We start from the raw sequence: 23,292 nt of genomic DNA, 5'->3' as shown, positions 1-23,292 counted from the left end.
TTTGGGGCATTGTTTCTATGAGAAAAGTTTAAGCAGCTATTCTGGGAAATCACGCGGCACTGTGGAGGCCAGCTCAGCCCCTGATGCTGCCTCGATGAGAAGGGACAGTGTTAACCTTCTGGGTCCTCAAATACCTCCTTCTGTGACTGGTCGTCATAAGGACTGCACAGGGCAGGGATTCTTATTTGGTGGGGGAGGGTGTCACTCTTGGCAATTGGGTTGTGGAGCAGCAAGCAGGTTGCAGGGTATTGAGCATCCCCAGTCCCTGGACTAGTAGCACCCCCAGTCACTGACAATCAAAGTTACCCATACATTTCCAGGCGGGTTTGGACGGAAGCTGTAGGCGTGACACCGTTGCTGGCTGAGAATCTACTTCTACAGCATCACGTTATGTCCATTGTACATAAATAGAAACAGAGGATCACAGATCTGAGTCATTTTTCAGTCATGCAGGAAACAGCGGATTCTGTCCTAACACCCAGGTGTGGTCTTGCTTCTTAGTCCAATGGTTGCTTTGAGAGGTGTCACTGGAATCCTTCCATTTGTGTGCAGGCAGTTTGATAGTAGAGGAGGTGGAAACTCTCACCAACCTGTTGTTCCCATGTGGACTAAAATCCATGGAGTCACAGGACAAAATCTCCTTGAGTGACGGGTAGGAGTCTTGGAGCTTCAAATCCATGGGAAGGTTGGAATTACAGGATCATAGAGTGTCAGGGCTGGAAGGACCTCCAAAGGCATTTAGTCCAACTTACTGTCGTGTCTGATGCTCCAGTCCCCAGCAGCAGCCATTAAGTGGTCACCTGGCTCTGCTTACATGCCCCTAGTCACAAGGTGCTCACCACTCATCCAGGCATTTATCTCATTTTAACTCTTCTGACACTCTTCAAGTATTTGAGTCTAGACATTTTATTCCCCCTCTCCACTCCAGAAAAGTCTTCTTTTACCAAGAAACAACGTTATCAGTGGCTTTGACTTACCTTACATCATGCATTCTCAGCATCATACTCCCTCTCCTCTGAGCATGCTACTCATTCTTCACTTTACTTTTGAAAAGTCATTCCCAGGACTGAACTCAGTCCTTCAGGGATGGACAGCCAGCTCAGAGAAGAGCTGGACCATGTCCTTTGTCCCAGGTGCCAGGCTTCTCTCTGTGCAGCCTGGAGTTGCATTGTCTTGCCCAATCCCAGCTGAAATCTCTGCCCTATTCCCACCTGCTGCTAAGGTTGGACTTCTGAGGTTTTGGGGTTTTTCTAAGAATTTTGAATGTACAGAAGGTATGTGAGTGTGTGACTGTGTGTGTGTGTGTGTGTGCAATATTGGAGGACATTTTTAATGATTTTTTCATATTTCTTTCTTCTCTCTTCCTTTGCCCTCTTTCGGTATCTAATCCCCACTTTTCTTTCTTTCCTCTCTCTTTTTCTTCCTTCCAAGTTTTTTGCAAGTGCAGTACAATTAAGCAGACTCATTTTTCTTCTTTGGCGTGACCTATCCAAGGCTGACCAGAAGTTCTGAGTGTGTGGGTGGTAGCTTTATGATGGATTGTGCCCACATTCAAAGAGACTCCTTCCCAGTTTGAGAACATCCTGACAGATGAAGCCCAGACCCCTGCTGGACAGGTGCATCCCCCATGGGGCAGTATCCACTATTTTAAGATCAGCTGCGGTCACAGAGCTCCAGGTCCCCCTCTACCCTCCCTGGGGAGATGAGGCTGGGCCTCAGCATCACACAGTCCTTACTTAGTGTTGCCGTGTTTTCCACCGTACTCGTATCCAATTCTTCCACAATGTGGCCCTATGGGAAAGAGGATGGTTATCACGCCCATGAACATGATGGCTTTCATATTCAAGGCAGCCTCAGACCCTGCCATTTTGAGTGAAGATGGGTCTGAACTGCCTCATGGAGCATCTTAGACCATAGTGTTTACTACACATCTTGGTGTTCTTTTGTTTTCTCTACAAACGTTATAGATAGATAGGTTTGCACAGATAATCTGAGAAGCCTGGCAAATGATGCAGATGTATCAGTATTCAGAGGTTTGACCCCCAGGTTTTTCCAAAGGCCAGGTACACCTGGAGGACACTTTAATAAGGTAGGAAAGGCATCCGCTTTTTTTTTTTTTTTTTTTTTTTTTTTTTTTTTTTTTTTTTGAGACGGAGTCTCGCTCTGTCGCCCAGGCTGGAGTGCAGTGGCATGATCTCGGCTCACTGCAAGCTCCACTTCCTGGGTTCACGCCATTCTCCTGCCTCAGCCTCCCAAGTAGCTGGGACCACAGGCACCCGCCACCGCGCCCGGCTAATTTTTTTTTTTTTTTTGTATTTTTAGTAGAGACAGGGTTTCACCATGTTATCCAGGATAGTCTCGATCTCCTGACCTCGTGATTCACCTGCCTCGGCCTCCCAAAGTGCTGGGATTACAGGCATGAGACACTGTGCCCGGCCGGCATCAGCTTTTTTGGCAAATGTGCCTTGATATGAGTTGAGGAGGTTATTCCAAGCTGAGAGGCCAGAACACACAAAGATATGGAGATGTGTGCTCAATGAACTACACAGGCTTCTGGCAGATTCCCAGGTGCCAGAACACAGAGGGCTTTGCAGAGCTTGGACTTTTCCCAGTGGACAAATATTTCCTTAAGTGTGTTCCTTGGAACCGTTGGAGCCCTTGCAAACAAACAGTTCTGTGGTCAAAATATTTTGGGAAAGACTATACTTCACTTGTATAATTAAGAACCACAGTGTTTATCTGCAGATTAAAGACTCTGGGAAGCCCTGCAAACCCCATTAATATGTACAATTATTATGTTTCAATAAAAAAATTAGTGACACCAAAAGTAAATAACACTAATAATTTTTAAAACCCATTTAATGGAGTTTTTCCCCAAAGTTACTTGGCCATATGGTCTTTTTTACTTGGTAACTCTCTGCAGGAAAGTGGGGTGATAATTGATATGGAAATTGACTACAACAAGGAAGTAGAAAAGAGATCAGTTCCTCCCCCTTCCATACTAGATGATTTGATGTCAAGAGCCTGCTTAACCGTGTCAGAAGTTTCTCGTCCCCTTGTTCCATCTCTGAAATGTCTGTAGTGGACATTTTCATGACATCTCCTGACACCAGCATCCCACACCATGGGTGGGCCTATCTTCTTTCCACAATCTACCCCAAGGCCTTCTCTCAAGCTTAGGGAGATCACTAGGCCAGTGTAGCTCAGATGTATTGGGGTGTTGACAATGCTACGGATGACCTTCAACCAGCAGGAGGCAAGAAACAGGTGTCCCAGCCTCCCATTTTTCAGATGGATAATCTTCGGAAGTCTGTCTGCAGCTCAAAGGACTCAACAGTGGCCTTGATAACACCCCCTTACATTGTCTTTTTTTTACACTCTCTCTCTCCTTCTGTCATCACTTCTGCTTTCTAAGATCATCTTCCAATAAATTACTTGAACCCAAGTTCCTACCTCAGGTGATGCTTTTAGGAGAAACACATATGAAAACAGTGTCTGAATGTCAGGCTTTACCTCCATAGGCTGAGCAGCTGCATATCTCCTCTGGGCCCCAGAGTGAATCTCAAGGACCATACTGTGGGGGCCTTGGTAAACTGCTGCTCTGGAGCCAGCATTAAAGTGTAGTAGGCCTATGTCCAATCCCAACCCAACTACTTCTGGCCAGGTGGCCTTGGAAAGGCACTCAGGCTCAGAGCTTCAGTTTCCTCATCAGTCATGGGAGAATAATCCCACTTACCATGTGTGGTTGGTGGCAAGATTCAACAGCAATGCTCAGATTGTCTCACTGCCTGGCACATGCTGATCTGCCAGCAAACAGCACCTATGATGATGCCATTGCTTTCGCATGACCTTCCTTTCCCTCTTCCCCCCCACTCTGTCTGTCCTCTCTCCCAGACATCTTTGTGCTGATTGCCTCTGTGCCAGTGGTTGCTGTGGGAAACCAAGGCAATGTTCTGGCCACCTCCCTGCGAAGCCTGCGCTTCCTGCAGATCCTGCGCATGCTGCGGATGGACCGGAGAGGCGGCACCTGGAAGCTTCTGGGCTCGGCCATCTGTGCCCACAGCAAAGTAAGTGTGGTGGAGAAGCTACAAGACCACATGGATTTCCCAGCCACCTGTGCCCTTCCATGACATCCCTTCCTTTACAGTGTCCCCAGAAGGCAGTCGTTCTGCCACCCTTGATGATAACGACAAAGAGGAAGAGGAGGAGGAGGAACAGGAAGTGGCGGGGCTGGGGTGGGGGCAGGAGCAGGTGTGGTGCAGGGAGCAGGAACAGGTGGAACTGAGCTTAGATATTGGCTCCACCATATGCAAATGACTTTGGCCAAGTTGCTCAGCCCTCTTTGGCCCTCAGTTTTCTCACTTTTAAAATAGGAATGATAATGCCTATTCCTTCAGATTTTTGAGAGGATGGAATGAGCTCATTCAAGGCCACATGCAGTGGGAGAAGAAGACTTGGGAGTCACACAGGCTGGTTTGAATCTGAACTCTGCCTCTGTGACATTGGGAATTTTTTGTGTCTTGGTTTCTGCGTTTATAAAATTAGAATAATAATGCACTGACCTCACAGGGTTAGATGAAGATGAAATGAATTGATATGTGAAGAGCACTTAGAAGGTACCCAGCTCATAGAGATTGTTCAGTTGCAATTATTACGTAAAGCCCAAAGCACAGTACCTACGACTTAGTGCTTGACAAGGACTAGCTCACCCCGCGAATCAGGCACTATTGCCACTCCATTACACTGATAAGAAAGAAAACACAGAAAGAGGAAGTACCTGCTCAAGGTCATGCAGTGGGATACAAACCCTAGCATTCCAGTTCTAGGGTCTGTGTCCAGTGGTTTGCTGCTGTCTATGGTGGTGCTCACCTCCCCGAGGTAGATCAGAATCCAGGAGGGGTGGAATTCAGTCCATCCCTTTTCCAGAGTCCCATGTGCCTGAGCAGGTATGGAACCCCAGCAGCCAGAATCCAGTTCATTTGGATTCATGGTACTGCCTGTGTTTCTTTCCTATTCCTAACCCAGGTCTTAGGTAGCACTTTGTTTTAATCTAGCTGCTTTAGCTGGATTCTGGAGGAATGAAGGAAAACCCCTGTGTCTCAGCTCAGGCAGAAAAAAAATCCTGAGAGGAGAAATCAGGAGAAATCCCTGGGATGGATGTTCTTTGGGGGTACAAAGCCAAGCTTACCTTGCTTCCCAAGAGAGTATCTTTTTGCATCCACCCTGGTAGGCATAATAGATGCTGTTGTTGTACCACCTAGGTCTCTTTTAATAGGAACCCTATGACCATTTCCTCAATAATTACATGGAAATATGTCACATACACTGAAATCCCTTTCTCGGATTCTGTTTCTGGGGAGCTGGACCTGAGACAGTGAGCCCTGGGCAATTTGACATTAAGGAGCTTAGAGTTTTCCTTATGCATGTTAACATGACCATGCCACCTGTAGCTGGACAGCTCCAGAATATACCTACACAACCCCTGGTTCTCTATCTCAAGGATGCACCTAGATACGTTGAAGGGGTAGTGGTTTCCTATGAGATTTCATCTCAGAGTAGAATATGAGCTTGAGAGTCAGACAGCAACTTGGCTCAAAATTCAGCTCTGCCACCTTCCAGCCAGAAGGCCTTAAAGATGTCATTCTATTTTAATGAGCCTCCTCAATGGTAAAAATGTGAATCCTCCTGGGTGCTCATGTGAGAAAAGGTGCATTTAAGTGCCTGGTAAGTCATTGGTGCTCATTAATAGTAATGTTTATTATTCTGAATATGCTGTTCCTCACACACCATACACATAAGTATAGACATAAAGTGGAATGAAAGCATAAAATACCTGGGAATCTTTCAGCTTAGAATGCAATTTCTTGCCATCTGTGTTTTGTTTTTTGTCTGTGCTACTTCTGGCTGCAGAATCAGTGAGATCAGCGCATCCTTTACAGGCCCCTTTCTTCCTCCTGACGTTCTATTTTATCTTTTATCAAAGGACACGTTAATAAAACCCCTATGGGTTCAGCCATAACCTGTATCCATGGAGCTGAGTTGATTCACAGTTCTGGTCAACACTGGTGCTAAAAATTGCTAGTTTAGGCCCTTGTCCTGTGTTCCTCTAGATTATAATAGATCCCCAGTGCCTGCTGGCTTTTGCCATGTAATTACCAGAGACCATTGGAAGTTTGTTATATAATTCCTCAGTATATATGGATTTGCACTACAGCAAGACCCCAGTGAGGCAGAGACTGTCTCCCAGGGGTGGGAATAGGCTCTGGAGCAGAGCTCTCTGCACACAGACTTAGATTTACGGGCTCTTGTTAGACTCCAAAGTACATGTTGTGAGTCCTCCTGAAAGCCTGTACTACCAGAGCTGGGAGGAAGCTCTTCCCCAAGGGAATCACAAAGAGTACTGGCAAATGGACATTTATCAATTCATTTCTTCATTCAGTTATTCATTGTACTCCGGGCCGGGTTCTATGGCTAACTCTTCTGGGCACTCAAAGATGAAGTGTGGGAGGCTCTGTTGCACAGGGTTAAACTTTCAAAGTTAATGCTTTCACTAGTTAGGATAGGTCAGGTTCTCCTCCCAAAATAAATGAGCCCTAGAGCTCCCTCCACCCAGCACAAAAACCTAGACATCTTCTGGCTCACACTGTATCTCATGTGTGCTGGGTGGGCCCCTTTCATCTTGAATTATGAGGACTCGAGTCACCAAGGCAGGGGAAAGGAACCTGGAGAATCCTGCAGAATGGATTTAAAGGACAAAGAGGGATTCACTCCCATCACTTTTCCATATTGGCTGGACTCCAGTCCCTTATCCTCAACTCGACTGCAGGGGAGCCTCAGCAGGTAGAGGAGCTACCTCTTGGGGAACAGTGACAGGTTCTGCCACAGAGCTGCTGGCAAAAATTGTATAAAGTCAGAATTATTTGGAATAACTGCAAAGTAAATGACTGCAAAGTACAGAATTAGGACCCATTTTCACTCCTTATTGGTGACTGTTATACTATCTCTTATTAATCCAGAACAGTCAATTTTTATGTGCACACAGAAACAGACAACTATTTCTTTGGTTACATGCCAGATGAAACTTCTGACTTGCATTTGGGGGCCAGAGAGTATGAAAAAACATATAAGCACTAGGACCACACTCCACAGGCAAGAGGCTTACGCTCAGGCAATCACTGGGGAAGGACCAGCCCATGTACCTTTCCGTCCTCAAATTCCCTGCAGCACAGAACCTCACTCACTAAAGGGAATGGCTGGCTGGGTTGCCTGTATTATCTAAGCGAACCCCTCTGCTATAGACCAAACTCACACCAGTACAATGTGTATGTGATGCTGTGGGCAAGGCCACAGCATAATAGCAAATGAGCATAATAAAATGTTGGAGGCTTGGAGAAGTATGTTTAGAAAATGGGGAGGGAATAAAGGAACCACAGCCGAACTCTATCTTTCACTGGGGGAGCAAACATCTAGAAAAACTTCATGGTGGAGGTGACATGAGTCTGAAGATGACTCCGTGCTCTTTGGTTGGTCCCATTGTGGAAGGGCTATTCAGACTGCAGGACCCAAGTGAGCCAAGTCCTGCAGGGAGGCAGGAAGCAGCCCTGTCAGGAAGATTCTATTGGCCCAGAAGGGCCAGCTGACTGGCCACAGATGGTCAGATACAGGAAGGATATCAACGTGAACACCTTTGTTCTCTGAGATGACTCAGCAAGAATGACAGACAGTTTTAAATCTCCAGATTGTGTTCACCAATAACCTTGCCTTTCTTCCTGCCCAACCTACTATGATAAACCTTGAAACTGAAATAGAACGAGAGAAAGAGAGAAAGTTGGAGCTGGAAGCAGCATTAGGTCTTGTCTCCATTAGGGGTTTTGAAACTTCAGTGAAGTTTCCATCCATACCATCCTGACTATTACTTAACATTTTTCATTAAATCACCTTACTCTTGTTTACTTAGTCATATGTCCTAGTCTATTATGTGATAATATCCGTGAAATTACAGGTTTGATGCCTTCTTTTGCATAGGCTCTAAATCAATATTTACTGTAAAGCTGCATTTCACCAGTGGTACACATGACGATTTCCGGAAGACTCTGTCCCTTCATTTAAAAAATGAGGATACTAAGATTTGGGAGAAGAGGAGAATTTGCCCATGGCCACACCATAAACTGGTGTCAAGGCTGGGTCTCTGTCCACAGCCCTGTCCACTATGCAGTGCTGCCTCTGGCTTGCTGCTGCTTTCCTGGTTGTACTGAGCTTTCTCCCTGCTCTACACAGTCCTGCAGCCTTGTATCAGAAAGAGTAGCCACTTCCTCCTGTCTTCTTGCCTTCCTCTGAAGCCTCTTGAGCTGTAATATTGAAGTGGCCCTAAGCTAGAAATCTTCGTTTCCTCCTGGAGCCATACACTTGTTCTGTTAATTAATGATGAAATAACTACCGTGTTAATGATCCCATTTTACAGTTATGGAAGATGAAGATCAGAGAAGGTGAGTGATTTGGCCACAGTCACAGCTGGTAAACTTGGACTCCAACTCCAGTGTGTCTGGCTTCAGCATCCAGTCAATGACTCCCCATTGACCACTTTTCATGTCCACTGCTCATTCTTTCAGGAACTCATCACGGCCTGGTACATCGGTTTCCTGACACTCATCCTTTCTTCATTTCTTGTCTACCTGGTTGAGAAAGATGTCCCAGAGGTGGATGCACAAGGAGAGGAGATGAAAGAGGAGTTTGAGACCTATGCAGATGCCCTGTGGTGGGGCCTGGTGAGTCACTACCTTGGAGAACAACTCTGTGGGATTGACTGTCAAGAGTCAGAGAGAGGGGGAGGGAATCACATGAGCATGCTCAGCCAGGCAGCTGCATTCTGCAGTCAGAGGTAAGAGCTAGACCTCCTTCAGCTCGGAACCTGCTGACAGGAGATGCTCCTTCAGGGTGGGCACTTGGAATTGACTTTTCTCTAGCGTTAAAAAGAAGCTGGGGCTTGGAACAGCCTGGTTGCTTGGTAGTTTATTGACTTAGCCTTATTAGTCATAGGCTATTTTCAGCCAAGCCATGCATGTGCAAACTAACCCAGTGACAGATACACATGTGTGCTCACACAGACCTGTGTGTGCACAACCCTACACCCACAAGGACACACAGTACTAAAGCTGGCATTCACTGAAGGCTTTCTTTGCTCCAGAGCATCTCTCTGGGTGCTTTACTTTCACTAACCTACTTTAAACTCAAATAACTTCTATCATTAGCTCTTTTTCAAAACAGGGAAACTGAAGCATGAAGAAGTTAAATAACTTGAAGATCTTTCAGCCAGTAAGTGGCTAACTTGGGATTTGAAGTCAGACAGTTAGGCTCCAGAGGCCACACTGTCAACTGCTCTGATAATCCTGCCTTTCACATGCAGATACACATGCATAAGTACACGTATACTGATAACATAAACATGTAAACACACACAGGAATATACTGAACACACCAGAACAGACACATGCACAGACATTAGACATGCACACACATATATATACAATACATACAAATATACTCTCAAGCACACATATATTCACAAACATGGCTATAAATAAAATCACAAATTCACAAATATACACACACATGAATGTTCGTGTACATACACATCTGCAATTATTGAAATATTTGTTGACTGATTGACTAAGGTAGGAAACCCTTAACTTATCAACAAGTCTCAAGGCATCCATATAAGTTACTAGGTACTTGGTGTCTTTTCTCCTAAGGGAACCTTGTTATGAATGGGAGCATTGCCCAAGCTGATGGAGAGGCTTACAGGTAGAGCTCAGTTGACATGTTCCTGATATTCTGCTCCATGGGGTACTCCATGTCTGAACTCTTCTCTCTTCAGATCACACTGGCCACCATTGGCTATGGAGACAAGACACCCAAAACATGGGAAGGCCGTCTGATTGCTGCCACCTTTTCCTTAATTGGCGTCTCCTTTTTTGCCCTTCCAGCGGTAAGTACCTTTGATATATGACATCCCCAATGTGATGTGCAGGGCCCCTTACCACCTGGCGCCAGCTCAACTTTCCAGTCTCATCTTCTATCCTCTTATACCCTACCAACTCCCTAGCCATTCCCTTAAGCATGATGATCCTGCCTTTCTGCCACGGGCCCTGCTGCTTTCCTTTGCCAAAGATTTCTTCACACATCAACTCCTCTTTCAATGCTGCCTTCTTTAGGCTGAGTTAGTCGCTCTGGGCATAACTCTGGGAAAAATTCTGTAAAGGAGTTTCTTGCCCTATGCTAGGATTACACATTTCCAGATCTGCCTCCCCCAGAGGACTATGAACTCCTTGAGTTCTGGGATTATATTTTTCATTCATGCATTCCCAGTGCCTTGCACAGAGCAGATCCTTCATTTATGTGAGCTCCCTTCTCTTGTCCTGTTACTTACTGGCTTATGTAAAAAATACATTTCTCTCAAGAATAAGCCTTGACGTATGATAGAGTAACTTCCTCAAAGCCCGGTGTCCAGATATGTAATAATAATAAAAGCAGATTGCATTTGTTGAACTCACTGTGTGCCTGAATCATGCCAAATGCTTTACCCACATCATTTCATTTAATCTTCATGGCAACATTATGGGTTGGGTGCTGTTTTTATCTCAATTTTTCAAATGCGAAACCAGAGAATTAATTGGGTTAGTAAATTTTCTACAGCCACAAGGCTACTGGGTTGTAGAGCCAGGAATCCCAAGTCCACTGGTTCTAAAACCTGGCTCTTAATCATGAAGCTTGAAAAAAACTTTTAAGTAACAATCTCCCTGCCACCCACTTCATCTTCCACTCTTTCATTGGTGATGTTCTTTCTCTATTTGCAGCCCTACCTTGTCTGTTTTTTTCCTAAGCTATTTGACCTTGAGCAAATGACCTTCTTGAATCTCAGTTTTCTCACCGATGAGTCAGGGCCATAGGAATGTTACAAGATCTTCAAGTTCTCTTTCAGCTTGAAAAGTGTGTGTTTCTGGCCACTTAATCCACTGGCAAGTCTGACCTGAAAATCAAAACATATCCCAATTCTGGGAAGTTCTGGCTATAGTCAAAGTATCAAGTGACAGTTCAAGCAGCTAAAATATTTTTAAAACTCAGTTAACATTACTGGGCATCTATTTTGTGCAGTACCCCTTACTGGCAGTTTGTAAAGATTATCTCACTTTTTTCTTAACAAAATCATGCATTAGGTATTATTATCCCACCTCCTTATAGAAAAAACCAAGATGCAACAGGGCTAAGGGGCTTGCCCAGGCCCTCACACCTGGAAAGTGGCAGTGTCAGAATTGGAACCCAGGTCTTCCTGACTTCAAGGCTCATTTCACTTAACCAAGCTCCCTACTCTCTTCAAGAGAAGGAAGGGCTCTTCCCCCCTCCCGTTCTTTGTACAATGTTGTCACTGCAGGGACTTGGAGTGCAATTGAGCCATACAGTCCCCATTACCCTGGCAATGGAGCGGGAATGCTGGGAGAGTCTAGCTGGGGGCTGACTGCCTGCCTGCCTCTCCCTCCAGGGCATCTTGGGGTCCGGGCTGGCCCTCAAGGTGCAGGAGCAACACCGTCAGAAGCACTTTGAGAAAAGGAGGAAGCCAGCTGCTGAGCTCATTCAGGTCTGTCTGCCTGGGAATGAACTGGAATGGGATTAAGATACATGCATATGCACATACGTGTGTGTGTGTGTGTGTGCACATGTGGAGGGGACATACTCATGAACTGGGACAGTACCCAGGATTCCATGTGTGTCTGTGTGTCTTGTGTGTCTGTGTGTGTGTGTGTGTGTGTGTGTATTAATGTGCCCAGGCAGGAGCAGGCCTGCTTGCACAAGCTTACTCGTGGATGGCTATGGGACTTTCCATGGGTATCTATTTCACCTGTTCTTCTGTGTACTGAAGGTGACAATCCTGTCACTCTCTCATTCAGTTTCTAAGCCAAGCAAGAAATAGACACAGAACTCAAGGATCAACCTATCAGCTTTTTTTTGATATGGTGGTTTTCTTAGCTTTTTGAGACTCTCTTGTTCAGGCTGGAGTGTAGTGGTGTGATCATAACTCACTGCAGCCTCCATCTCCCAGGCTCAAGCAATCCTCCCACCTCAGCTTCCTGAGTCATTGGGACTACAGACATGCAACACCACGTGCACTACCATGTACACCACTAGGCCTGGTTAATTTTTTAAATTTATTTTTTGTAGAGATGAGGTCTTACTGTGTTGCCTAGGCTGGTCTCAAACTCCTGTACTCAAGCCATCCTCCTGCTTCGGCCTCCCAGAGTTCTGGGATTATAGGCATGAGTTGTGGCACCTGGCCTCAGCTTTTCTACTGATGGTGTGTTGCAGATGAGAATCTGGCTTGGACCTGGGGCTGTACTAGGCTTTCTTCTCCTTCTACCTCCCCTCAGATTTGACCTCGGGACCCATAGGGAAGAGTCAGCCTAAAGTCCAGGTACTTAGCCAATCAGCTACAAGGAGAACAGTCTCTGTCACATCTGCCAAGCAGAGAGTCCATAAGCCAAGAGAGAAAGAGATGCCTTACATGTGCAAAATATTAAACACTTTTCCCATTTGTGCTGCCCAGTAGACAACCATGGACCAGGGGATGTTGAACATGCACCTGCCAGCCTTCTGTCTCCATCACTAGCTTCACATGGGCTGGGGGTTGCGGGGAGCAGTGAGAGGTGATGACAGAGGCAGAAGTGTTCCCTCTTATATTTCAGAGGGAGCTCCTGCTTTGTTTTAATGCGTTATTGGATGATGAGGGCACAGTGAATAGGAAAGCAGAATGTCCTATCTATAGCTGCTTGGGTGCGAGGGCATGGCCACCCACTAGTGAGCTTTCTCCAGTTGTAGTGAGTGTCTCTGTGGGTCTCTGTGCCTGACTCTAGATGGTGCATGATGTCATCCTGCGTATTGTGGTTCCTAGGCCTGTCCTAGTTTCCAAGAGCCTGTCCCATTAACTCCCCACACCCCAAACCATCAGCGAATCCTAGAGATACTAGGATATTTCAGTCAAAACCTCATCTCCTAGGCTCTCTCTTGCACCCAGAAATGGCACAAAAGACTGTTCTCCTATCTATTTGACTGAGAAGTCTCAGGGAACCTTCTGGAAAGAGTGGTAATTGTTTCTCTTTATTTTTAAATATTTTATTGTTTACTTTTTTTTGAGACAGGGTCTTTTACTCTACACCCCAGGTTGGAGTGCAGTGGTGTGATCACAGCTCACTGCAGCCTCGACCTCCTGGGTTCAATTTATCCTCCCACCTCAGCCTCCCAGGTAACTGGAGCTGCAGGCACGTGCCACCATGCCCAGCTTTGTCCTTTTTTTTTTTTTTTTTTTTGTAGAGATGAAGTTTCATTATGTTGCCCAGGCTAGTCTCCAGCTCTTGGCCTCAAGTGATACTTCCCACCTTGGTCTCCCAAACTGCTGGGATTACAGGCATGAGCCATAGCACTGGCCTTTAGTACTTGTTCCCTTCAGGGATTTTATGCCTACCACTCTCTTCTCTCCCTCCGCTTCAGTTCATCTCTCCATTCCCCCACTCACCACAGCACCAATTATAGCTCCAAGATGGTCAAGTAAGTTTTTCTTCCCAAAGTAGCTTCAAAAAGCCAAGAATCTCAGTTTTTCTGAATGTTGGCTCAATGCACATTCAAATTCTTAGGAGTCCAGGGCTTAAACATTGTTTTGATGGTGTGGGATTCTGTGCGAAAGTTTCAGGTGGTGCCCACTCATTGTTGCCCCTCTTTTCTGCCCCTCAGGCTGCCTGGAGGTATTATGCTACCAACCCCAACAGGATTGACCTGGTGGCGACATGGAGATTTTATGAATCAGTCGTCTCTTTTCCTTTCTTCAGGCAAGTGGGGACTCACCTGAATGCTCAGAGCGTAACCAGCCATCTCTCCTGTGGTCTGTATTCGTGTCTGTGGCCTCATGGGTCCCTGGAGAACACCCTTCAGGGTAATGGTCCCCAGTTTGGACTGCACACTAGAATTACCTGGTAACTTAAACAGTTCTGGCTGGGTGCGGTGGCTCACGCCCATAATCCCAGCACTTTGGGAGGCCGAGGTGGGTGGATCACCTGAGGTCAGGAGTTCGATACCAGCCTGGCCAACATGGTGAAATCCTGTTTCTACTAAAAATGCAAAAATTAGCCGGGCGTGGTGGTGCGTGCCTGTAATCCCAGCTACTCAGGAGGCTGAAGCAGGAGAATTGCTTGAACCCAGGAGATGGAGGTTTCTGTGACCAGAGATTGTGCCACAGCACTCCAGCCTGGGCGACACAGTAAGAGTGAGACCCTTTATCAAAAAAAAAAAAGAAAGAAAGAAAAGAAAAGAAAATCTGATGCCTAGGCCACACCTCAAGCTAATTAAGTCAGAATCCCCAGGGCTGGGGCCCCAGCATCAGTATATTTGATGCTCCCCAGGTGATTCCTCTGTGCAGCCAGGGCTTCCCAGTTAGCCAGCACGGAGTGGCTGATAAGGAAAGCTCTGATCAATGTGTGAGCAGGATCAATGGGTTGAGGAATTGGGCAGTCCACACAATCAGCCACCCTGAAATCTTGGATGCTCCTCCAACCCCGGCATGGCCTACACCCACAGACTACTGTGGACTCCAGGAAAGGAAATGAGGAAGAGGACAGCGGGAAGAGGCCTCTGGCCACCCAGAGATGCTGTTTCGTGTTCTCAGAGGTGGGAGATTGAACTGAAGATCTCAGAGAAAAATAAGAACCTTTTTCCATGGTTATGGAAAAGGGAAGGGGAAATTAATATGCATTGGATGTCCACTATGCTCTAGGCATTCGAGTTCATATTTCATTTAATCCCCACCAGTACCCTATAAGATAAGTCAGAAGATTTGAGGTGCATCAGACTCAATGGAGGTATTGTGCAAAGGTAGATCTGGCCTCCACTTTCAGCAATTCTGATGGAAGTGTGATGGTAAATGCATCCTGAACAGGAGCCCCTGGGGTGGGGCTGAGCCAGTGGCCCAGAGTCCACACCTGGAGCCAGGCTGAATGGTTTGTACTCCCAGGCTACTTTCAGAGAAGCTAGCAGAGTCAGGCTCTGACACTTTGAACCAATGTCAGCTACATCTGGAGGCCTTCGAAGCCCATGGTCTTTTCACTACTTGAGCTTCTAGAACAGACTGCTTTTTTTTGTTTTTGATACCAGGGGCCTGAGCTCAGATTGTTAAGTGTATGGGTAGTGTGCTGAACTCCTAGAACCCTTGACTTGGAAAGAAACATAGATGGACAGTTAGCCTCATAGTTGGGGCTGGAACCTGCCTCAAAGCAAGTTTCTGTCATTGTGTCTGCAGGTTCAGTGGACCCTCATATAACCCAATACTACTAGATAGGGCGCTCCCTCTGTGCCCAGCCACAACTCCTCTGTAAACACACACACACACACACACACACACACACACATTCATTATCCTCAATTTCTCTTTCTACTCCCATCTCCAGATTATGGAAATAGAAGAGAATTGCACTCATTTTCCAGCATAAAACCTTCCAGTCGGTGACCATGACAAAGTAAAGAAAGTCCAAAACCTGACCATGACTTCCAGGACCCTGAAAGATTGGACCCCTGACCACCACCCCTACACACCTCCTATTTTGCTTTCACTCCTCAAAAGGTTCTGGTGGCAGGTGCCACTTTCTGTTCGGGGCACTCAGGGCACTCTGTCCGCTAATATTTTTGATCCCCTTGTATGTGTTAATCACTGGGACAACCATGGAAGGTCACGGGTGACTTGCGGAGGAATCTAACTTTGATCCTGAAGGCAATGAGAAGCTAGATGAGCCAGAGAATGACATCAGCAGATCCACTTTTCAGGAATATGATAGCAAAGAGTGTGGAGGATGGATCTATGGACTCAAGTCAAAGCAAGGAGATCAGCTAGCAAACTTTGCAGGGTTCACAGTAAGAGGAAATGAGGGCCTAGACCAAGGTAGAAGCAGTTAGAAGGGAGAGTAGAAGGAGGACCTGAAAGAGAACAGGCAAAAGGGACCCATGACTGGTGGGAGAGTTAGAGGGGTCAGAGGAAGCAAGTCTTCAATAAAGGAATGGGAAAGTTTGGTTATACTTACTTGTAACTAGACTTTCTTGCTCAGAACTTGACTTACAGGTTTCTATTTGATTCTAAAATGCTATCCCTGTTATAATCATTGAGGATTTGGGATAGCATAAAGCAGAGTCTTCTTAGAATGGGCAGATTACTTCCCCTTAAGAGACCACAGTGACCTTGAACTCAAACAAGAACACTTTGGATGCAGAACCAAGACAATTTCCATTTGGTATGCATCCCAAGGTGTTGGCAATGGGCCCATTCTTTTGGGTTGATGTATTATAAATAAGGCATTGTCCTAGCTGTCAGAGACTTGGAGGAATACATTGTGCTGCAGACAGCTGCTGTGATATGAGAATGGTTTTTAAACTAAGAGAATACATTTCTTTCTTTCTTTTTTCAAGGACGAAAGTATAATGTTCCTAGAGAAATTCATTTAGCAACCATTCTGAAGCAAGGCAGTCCCTTGGGAAAAGAATGTCCTGGAATTCCAACCCACTCTGTTTGTTAATGGCAAAGAAGTAGCTGACAACACACTGGTGTTTTCTTACCTACCTCCTAAAGGTTTTCTTGTCTTTTGTTTATGCTTGTTTTAATAACAACTTTCTTGAGATACATTTCAAAACTCACAAGAGGATTTTACATACCATAAAAGGTACCCTTTTAAAGTGAGCAGTTCAGTGGTTTTGAGTATATTCACAAAGTGTGGTATCAATCACCACTATCTAATTCTAGAACAATTTTATTATCCCAGGAAGAAATTCTGTCCCAATGAGCAGATACTCCTCATTCTCTCTTCTCCTCAGCCCCTGCAATCACTATCTACTTTCTGTCTTTATTTCACCTATCCTGAACATTTCATAGTATAATGAAATCATATAATATATTGTCTTTCTTTTATGCATGGTTTATTTCACTTTGCATGTTTTCACATTTCATTTGTGTTGTAGCGCCGCCTATCAGAACCTTTTTCCTTTTTATAGCCAAATAATATTTGATTATATATACCACATTGTGTTTAATGATTCATCAGGTGTTGGAAATTTGGGTTGTTTCCACTTTTTGGCTTTTGTGAATAATGCTACTATGAACATTCACATACACATTCTGTGGACATATGTTTTCAACTGTCTTGGGTATACGCCTAGGAGTAGGATTGGTAAGTCTATATTTAACTTCCTGAGGAACTGCCAGACTGTTTTCCATAGTGGCTGCACCATTTTAGATTCCTGCCAAAGGTTTGGAAGGATGAAGTTGCGTAGCCCATCTGCAACATGATGCCATATCACAATTTTCAGCTTAGTGTAGTTCTTTGTTAATTTGCAAGTATCTGTGTTTTGGGGGCTAGCAGTGATGGATGACGGTGGTCTGTTCTTATTTTTTTTATTACAAATTATAATTATAAACTAATTGTTTTGGAATTGCAAAGAACTTCAAAGAGTTTCAAGTCCAAACCCAATATTTTATGAGAAAAACCTGAGAGCCCCCAGAAGTTCAGGAACCCCCAAGAGGTTCAGGCCACATACCATGTTGGGCATAACTGAGGGCAAACCCAGGTCTTCCGATCTGCTGACCAGTGGAGACTGAATGGACTTAGTACAAGTTGGTCATAAGAGTCCGAGGGGGTACAGGAAGATGCTGGGTAGGAGTGATGGCAGATTATACATTCTTATATACAAGCAGGGATGAGGGAAGCTGTTAAAAAATCAGACATTGCTTTTTATCAACAGAGCATGTGCATTGTTTTATTCCCGGTAGGGAGAGTGGAATTATGTCTGACTTTTCATTTTCTATAGCTGCACCGTTCAATATGGTAGCCACTAGCCTCGTGTGGCTAGTGAGAATTTGACTGTTTGCAGTGCAATTGAGGAACAGATTTTTTAATTTTAAAGTAAATAACATTCTGTGACTAGTGACTACTCTATTGGACAGCACAGCTCTGGAATTGTTAGCTATGAGAACTGAAATGGAGATGAGAAGACTTCTTCGCCCACGATGTAGAAAATACTTGACCAAGAACAGGTAGTTCATTGTGTAACAAGGACTTGTTCCTTTTATGACCAGGGTCAAGATTATTGGAGTGCTTAGAAATGGAGAAAGGGGACTATATGCACTAGTCATTTCCTATGGCCAAATAACATTGGATCTGCTTTCATACATACTATCTTATTTAAGCTTTAGGATGTCCTGGAAGGTAAGTAGAAGGGATCACTCCATTTTTCATAACCCCATTTTTATAGGTAAAGAATAAGAGAGTCAATGAGATTAATTAGCTTGCTTAATATCACTCAGCTGATAAATGATGGAACAAAGATTGGAACCCAGGTCTTGTGCCAAAACCTATGTTTTTATTTTGCATTGTATCTCTGGGAAGAAAACATTATTTAGGGAGAAAGCTGGCTAAAAGTAAGATGACACAAGGGTCGTTTGGATAATAAGACCCATTTTTGAAGATTGTTGTTTGGATGGTCAAACTGAGTAAAATGTGTGAGAGTAGTTGTCTTAGTCCCTAGCTCATAGCAAGTGTTCAGTCTGGGCTGACTGAATCTGGGCTGCAAGGGAGTATTGATGCTGAAGGGGAAAAGAAGCCCCCAAATTACTGCCCTGGGAAACCACTGTTAGCAACCATGATCTAGAACACTCTGGAATGTTGTTAAAACCTTTTTATTCATTTAGTCCATTCATTTAGCATATATTTATTGATCATCCCTTATGTGCACTCTATTTGGTATTGGGGATCTAACAGTTAACTGGACAGGTCAACTGCACTGGTCCTATCCTATCATAAGGGTAGTGAAGATAAGATAGGGATGTGCTCATGGGATGTTGTGACTTGGAGTTTGCTGGGGCTTTGGCTGGAGCAATCTCAGTGGAGCACTGGACACAGAAGCCAGATGACATGAACTAAAGGGTGATGAGGAAATGAGCAAGTGGGTTCAGTAAGTGTAGGTGACAGCTGGAGTGGATGTGAGGCCAAGAATTTTTTTCTTTGATGGAAAGGGTCTAGTAGAGAAGGATAAGTGTGCATATGGGAGAAGGGGAAAGACTAGAGGAGAGAGAAGCAGAGATGGCCTGGTCTGTAGAGTATGGGCCTTCATTAAGAGCATGGGCCCTTCATCCATTGGCACAAAACAGAAGTCCAGTGGGTGGAGCCAGATGGTGAGACCATGGGTAGATCTCAGTGAGAGGGGAGTCGAGGTCATCAGCTGGGAGGAAGGTGGAGAAGTGAGAGAAGTCTGATGGTAGAGGAGGAAGCATGAAATACTCATCGTGGAGAGTGAAAAAGGAATGGACAGTGCTAATCCTTTAAACTTTCTCCCTACCATGCCTTCTCTTCCAATATGCCCTTCAGCTGCCCCCTTGCCCTTTCCTTCCCCTTACTACCTTTCCTACTTCTCCTGGCCTCAGAGACCCAGAAAACATCCTAGAGAGTCACAGCTTTCTGTGTCCACCTGCTTTGTGATCAACTAACTCATCGCTTTATTATGCTCGTGGGGAAATGGGCCCAGAGAATGTATGGCCAGCCCAAGACCACACTGTAACTAAATGCTGAGCTGACCCTCAAAGCATAAATTCCTAACTCTTTTACTTCTCTGCCATGATTCCCTTGTTCTGTCTCCATCCCTCCCACCCATGGATCCCCATGTTAGGCCAGTCATTCTTTCAACATTTAGTGAGCACTCTCATGTGCTGGGTGCCAGAGTGCTCATATTTTAGACAAGGAAAAAAAAAACCAGACTACATGTAATTCTACTACGATGTGATCCACGTGATAATGACAGAGTACCATTCCACTTTTGAGGGGATTTGCTCAGTCTAGACCTTGGGCAATTGAATAAGAACCCCTAGGAGGGCCCCTCCAGGTGGACATAAAGGATGAGTAGGACTGTTCCAGGCAGGGAAAAGAAGAAGGGAGTTCCAGGCAGAAGGAGAGCCTGAGAAAAGGCTTGGAGTCCTGAATATGAGTAAAGCACGGCTGGTGCACCTCCCAGTTAGGAGTGAGGGCTCCAGAGCCAGATGACCTGGGTTTGAATTCTAACTTTGCTGCCTCCTAACTGTGAGCCCTTGAGCAATTCATTTAATCCCTCTGTGCCTCAATTTCTCCTCAGGGAAATGGGATGATAATAGTAATTCATAGGGTTGTTATGAGGATTAATTGAGTTAAGACAATGTTCGCTATGATGGCAATGGTAGTGACAAAGTTATGGGGGTATGTGACTGCTACATTATGACATTCCTGGTTTCCTGGTCTGTCTCCACCACCAAATAAATTTCCCGAGCTCAACATGAGAGCTGGGGCAGAGTAAGTGCTCGGCAACCATTTTCTGGATGAATAAATGAATGAATGAGTGGCTGAAAAGAGCCCTGAAAACCTCAGAGCCGATGGGAGTAGCATGGGCTGGGGTCTGGCTGCATAAACCCACCTCCTTTGTTGGTTCCCTCCACACTGACCATCCTGTCCTAGAGCTCAATTCTGTGCCATCATCTTCAGAGGGAAGCTTTGCAGCAATCTTTCGAGGAAGAATACAGCTGTTTCACATAATTTATGCCTCATTTTTTTCTCCCTCTTCTCTTTCTAGGAAAGAACAGCTAGAGGCAGCATCCAGGTAAGTTTCTGATTATGAATTCCCTTCTTCCCATATCTGTGTCAAGACAGAGCATCCTGCTCTGTATGGTGTAGGGCCCCATGGGTGGTCATGCTGGTCCCAAGATAGAGTCTTTGGGGTCACATTGTTGCTGACCACCGTAGTCCTCTGCCTGGCTTCCTTTTGGTTGATCTGAAGGCAACTTAATAGGAATCATGGCAGCAACCTCTTATTGAGGGTCTGGGTTCTGTGTCAGGAGTTCTGCACATGTTATCTCATTTGGTCTTCATAACCACAGTGTAAGATAGGCCCTAATATCGTCCTTTGTGGATGAGGAGATTGTGGCTCAGAGAGGATGGGTTGAGATTGAGAGGCAAGACCAAAATTCAAAGTCAGGTCCGAATATTAAGACCATGTCATTTTCATGATATATCACTTCGTCTGCTTCTTGGGCTCACAGATGGTAAGTTGAATCAAGACTTTAATTCATTATCCTCATGACTGTGGAGGTTTCCCAGTAAACCACATTTATCTATATACCTATATGACATGTAGAAACCATTTTTAAACTATTATTATTGACAAATCACTTGTGAGTCCTCACAATCAATCTCCTGGACACTAAGTCCAAATGCTCTCCTTCTAGTGCTGACAGAATTTGGGCAGAGGAGGTGAGAGGACCCTGGACTACCTTATAGGGGAGCCACTTGAAAACAATGGCCTTTGGGAAGCCAAGTCAAATCCTCCCAAGTGTTTGCATGAAACCCCATCCACACAAAATCCCACTTGGAAGAGACAATTACTGACAGTGTCAGTTCTGTTTCCTTTGGGTGTGTTTTCAAATGGACCACGTGGTTCTTGCCTGGACCCACTTTGGACTGTAAGGGCCTTTGAGGAGATTGTAAAGGAGGGTTAGGTGAATGAAAGTAATGGTGTCGGGACATTCACTAAAGAATCTGCAGCAGCTCATGGCTCCCAGAGGCAGAGTGAAAGGACATCACAGAGATCTCTCCAGATATTTCTATGGAAACCAAGGTCCCTGGAGAGGACAGGCTCATCTCACATCACACACCCCATAAGCACCAAGAGTAGATGATCAAGGTCTCAAGACTCCCAACAGGGTGCTCTTTGCTCGTCTTCTTTCATGACCAACAGGGTTTTAAATCGTGCAGATTTTGACACTGCAAGTGAATTATTAAATCTACCTTTAGAGACTTTTCTATGTAGACATGAACAAAATTCATTGAAATATGCATTCAAATATCACTGTGCCCTGGATTCAGCACTTCCGGTTTAATTAGGGCTCAGATAGATGCATTTTGAGGCTTTCCTGGGGATGCCTCTCTAGAAAAGGGGCTTCTGATATCTTGTCATCAACTTGCTCATGTCCCTTTCAAGAACCCCCCACTCTGCCAAGAGCACAGAGGGAAAATCTATCCCATTATTTCTCAGGGTCAGAGTTGCTGGGTGTTTTGTGGCTCACCCTCCTCAGAGAAGAAGAGCAAAATCATTATGTAAGTCACTCAGTCTCTTTCATCCCGGGTTGGGACAGAGTCAGATTGGCTGATGCATTAGCAGGTGAGATGCCAGGTGTGATTATAGCTGCACAGCCTAGAGGTGGAAATGAGATCTGGAGATGGGATGCAAGAATTGTCAACAGTGGAATCAATTCCTTTACACAGGAGGCAGGGAACCAGGTGACTACAGAATGTCAGGAATGTACATGTGCATTAGAGTCACACTTGCTGGTATGCATTTTCCACCTTACAATAGCTTCTTCAACAAGCTGACAGCCACCTGGTGTTCCAGCCTTCCTTTATTCATATTTCTTTTTTTTTCTCTTGAGGTGAAGTCTTTTAGTAGAGACAGGGTTTCACCATGTTGGCCAAGCTAGTCTCAAACTCCTGACCTCAGGTGATCCGCCCATCTTGGCCTCCCATAGTGCTGGGATTACAGGCATGAGCCACTGGGCCCAGCCCGTTTATTCATATTTCTAAATAGAGTCAGATTTGGAGTTTATCTTATCACCTCCTTCCAGCATAGGTAGCCCATACACTTGTTTATTTGTCAGCCTGATGGAAGAATTGTATTCTCTGTAACTTAACATGCTGGTGCTATACTGGGGATAAGTAAAATGACTTTCCAGTCAGGTTATTGGAAAGAGCTCAAGTCCATATTTAGTTATAAAGCTATGGCTTTATAAGGGCTGTCTTGAATGTTTTGATTTACGTGGACTTGTTTGTGGAACATAAGCCCAGCTGAATTCTTACAATGACTGGGAGGTTGGCTTTGATAATTTTATGCAAAGCATTTTACATATGTCATCTTATTTGATTCTCATGAAAGTGAAGACAGCTGACACCCTCCCATCCCTTCTCACCTAGTTTAGATGCCCAACTCATGGTGCCCTGAGGTGGGACTCAGAACTTCCCTAATAAAGCATATATGCTTCATAACGCTCGGCCCCTAGTAAGCCCACAGTAGAAGTTGGCTCTCTTCTGATTAACCTTAGAATCAGAGATCCTGAGAAGGAAGCATAAATTATCAAAGCCAACCTTCCACTCATTGTAAGAATTCAACTGAGCTTTTATTCCTCAAACAAATCCTCATAAATCAAAA

At 45.0% G+C, this 23,292-nt stretch overlaps 1 protein-coding gene across 1 annotated transcript in view; it reads left to right on the top strand.

Moving 5' to 3' along the window:
- Positions 1-23,292, top strand: part of KCNQ3 (potassium voltage-gated channel subfamily Q member 3) — a 350,253-nt gene that overhangs the window by 294,515 nt on the left and 32,446 nt on the right. The window contains exons 4-9 of the mRNA XM_003256215.2: positions 3,895-4,067; positions 8,610-8,765; positions 9,875-9,985; positions 11,537-11,632; positions 13,777-13,871; positions 20,668-20,694. Of these exons, the coding sequence (XP_003256263.1) occupies positions 3,895-4,067; positions 8,610-8,765; positions 9,875-9,985; positions 11,537-11,632; positions 13,777-13,871; positions 20,668-20,694 (658 nt within the window). The remainder of the gene's footprint in view (positions 1-3,894; positions 4,068-8,609; positions 8,766-9,874; positions 9,986-11,536; positions 11,633-13,776; positions 13,872-20,667; positions 20,695-23,292) is intronic.

This window comes from Nomascus leucogenys, chromosome 16 (genome assembly GCF_006542625.1).
Source record: "Nomascus leucogenys isolate Asia chromosome 16, Asia_NLE_v1, whole genome shotgun sequence".
NCBI lineage: Eukaryota > Metazoa > Chordata > Mammalia > Primates > Hylobatidae > Nomascus > Nomascus leucogenys.
This window is presented reverse-complemented; position numbering and strand designations above follow the sequence as displayed.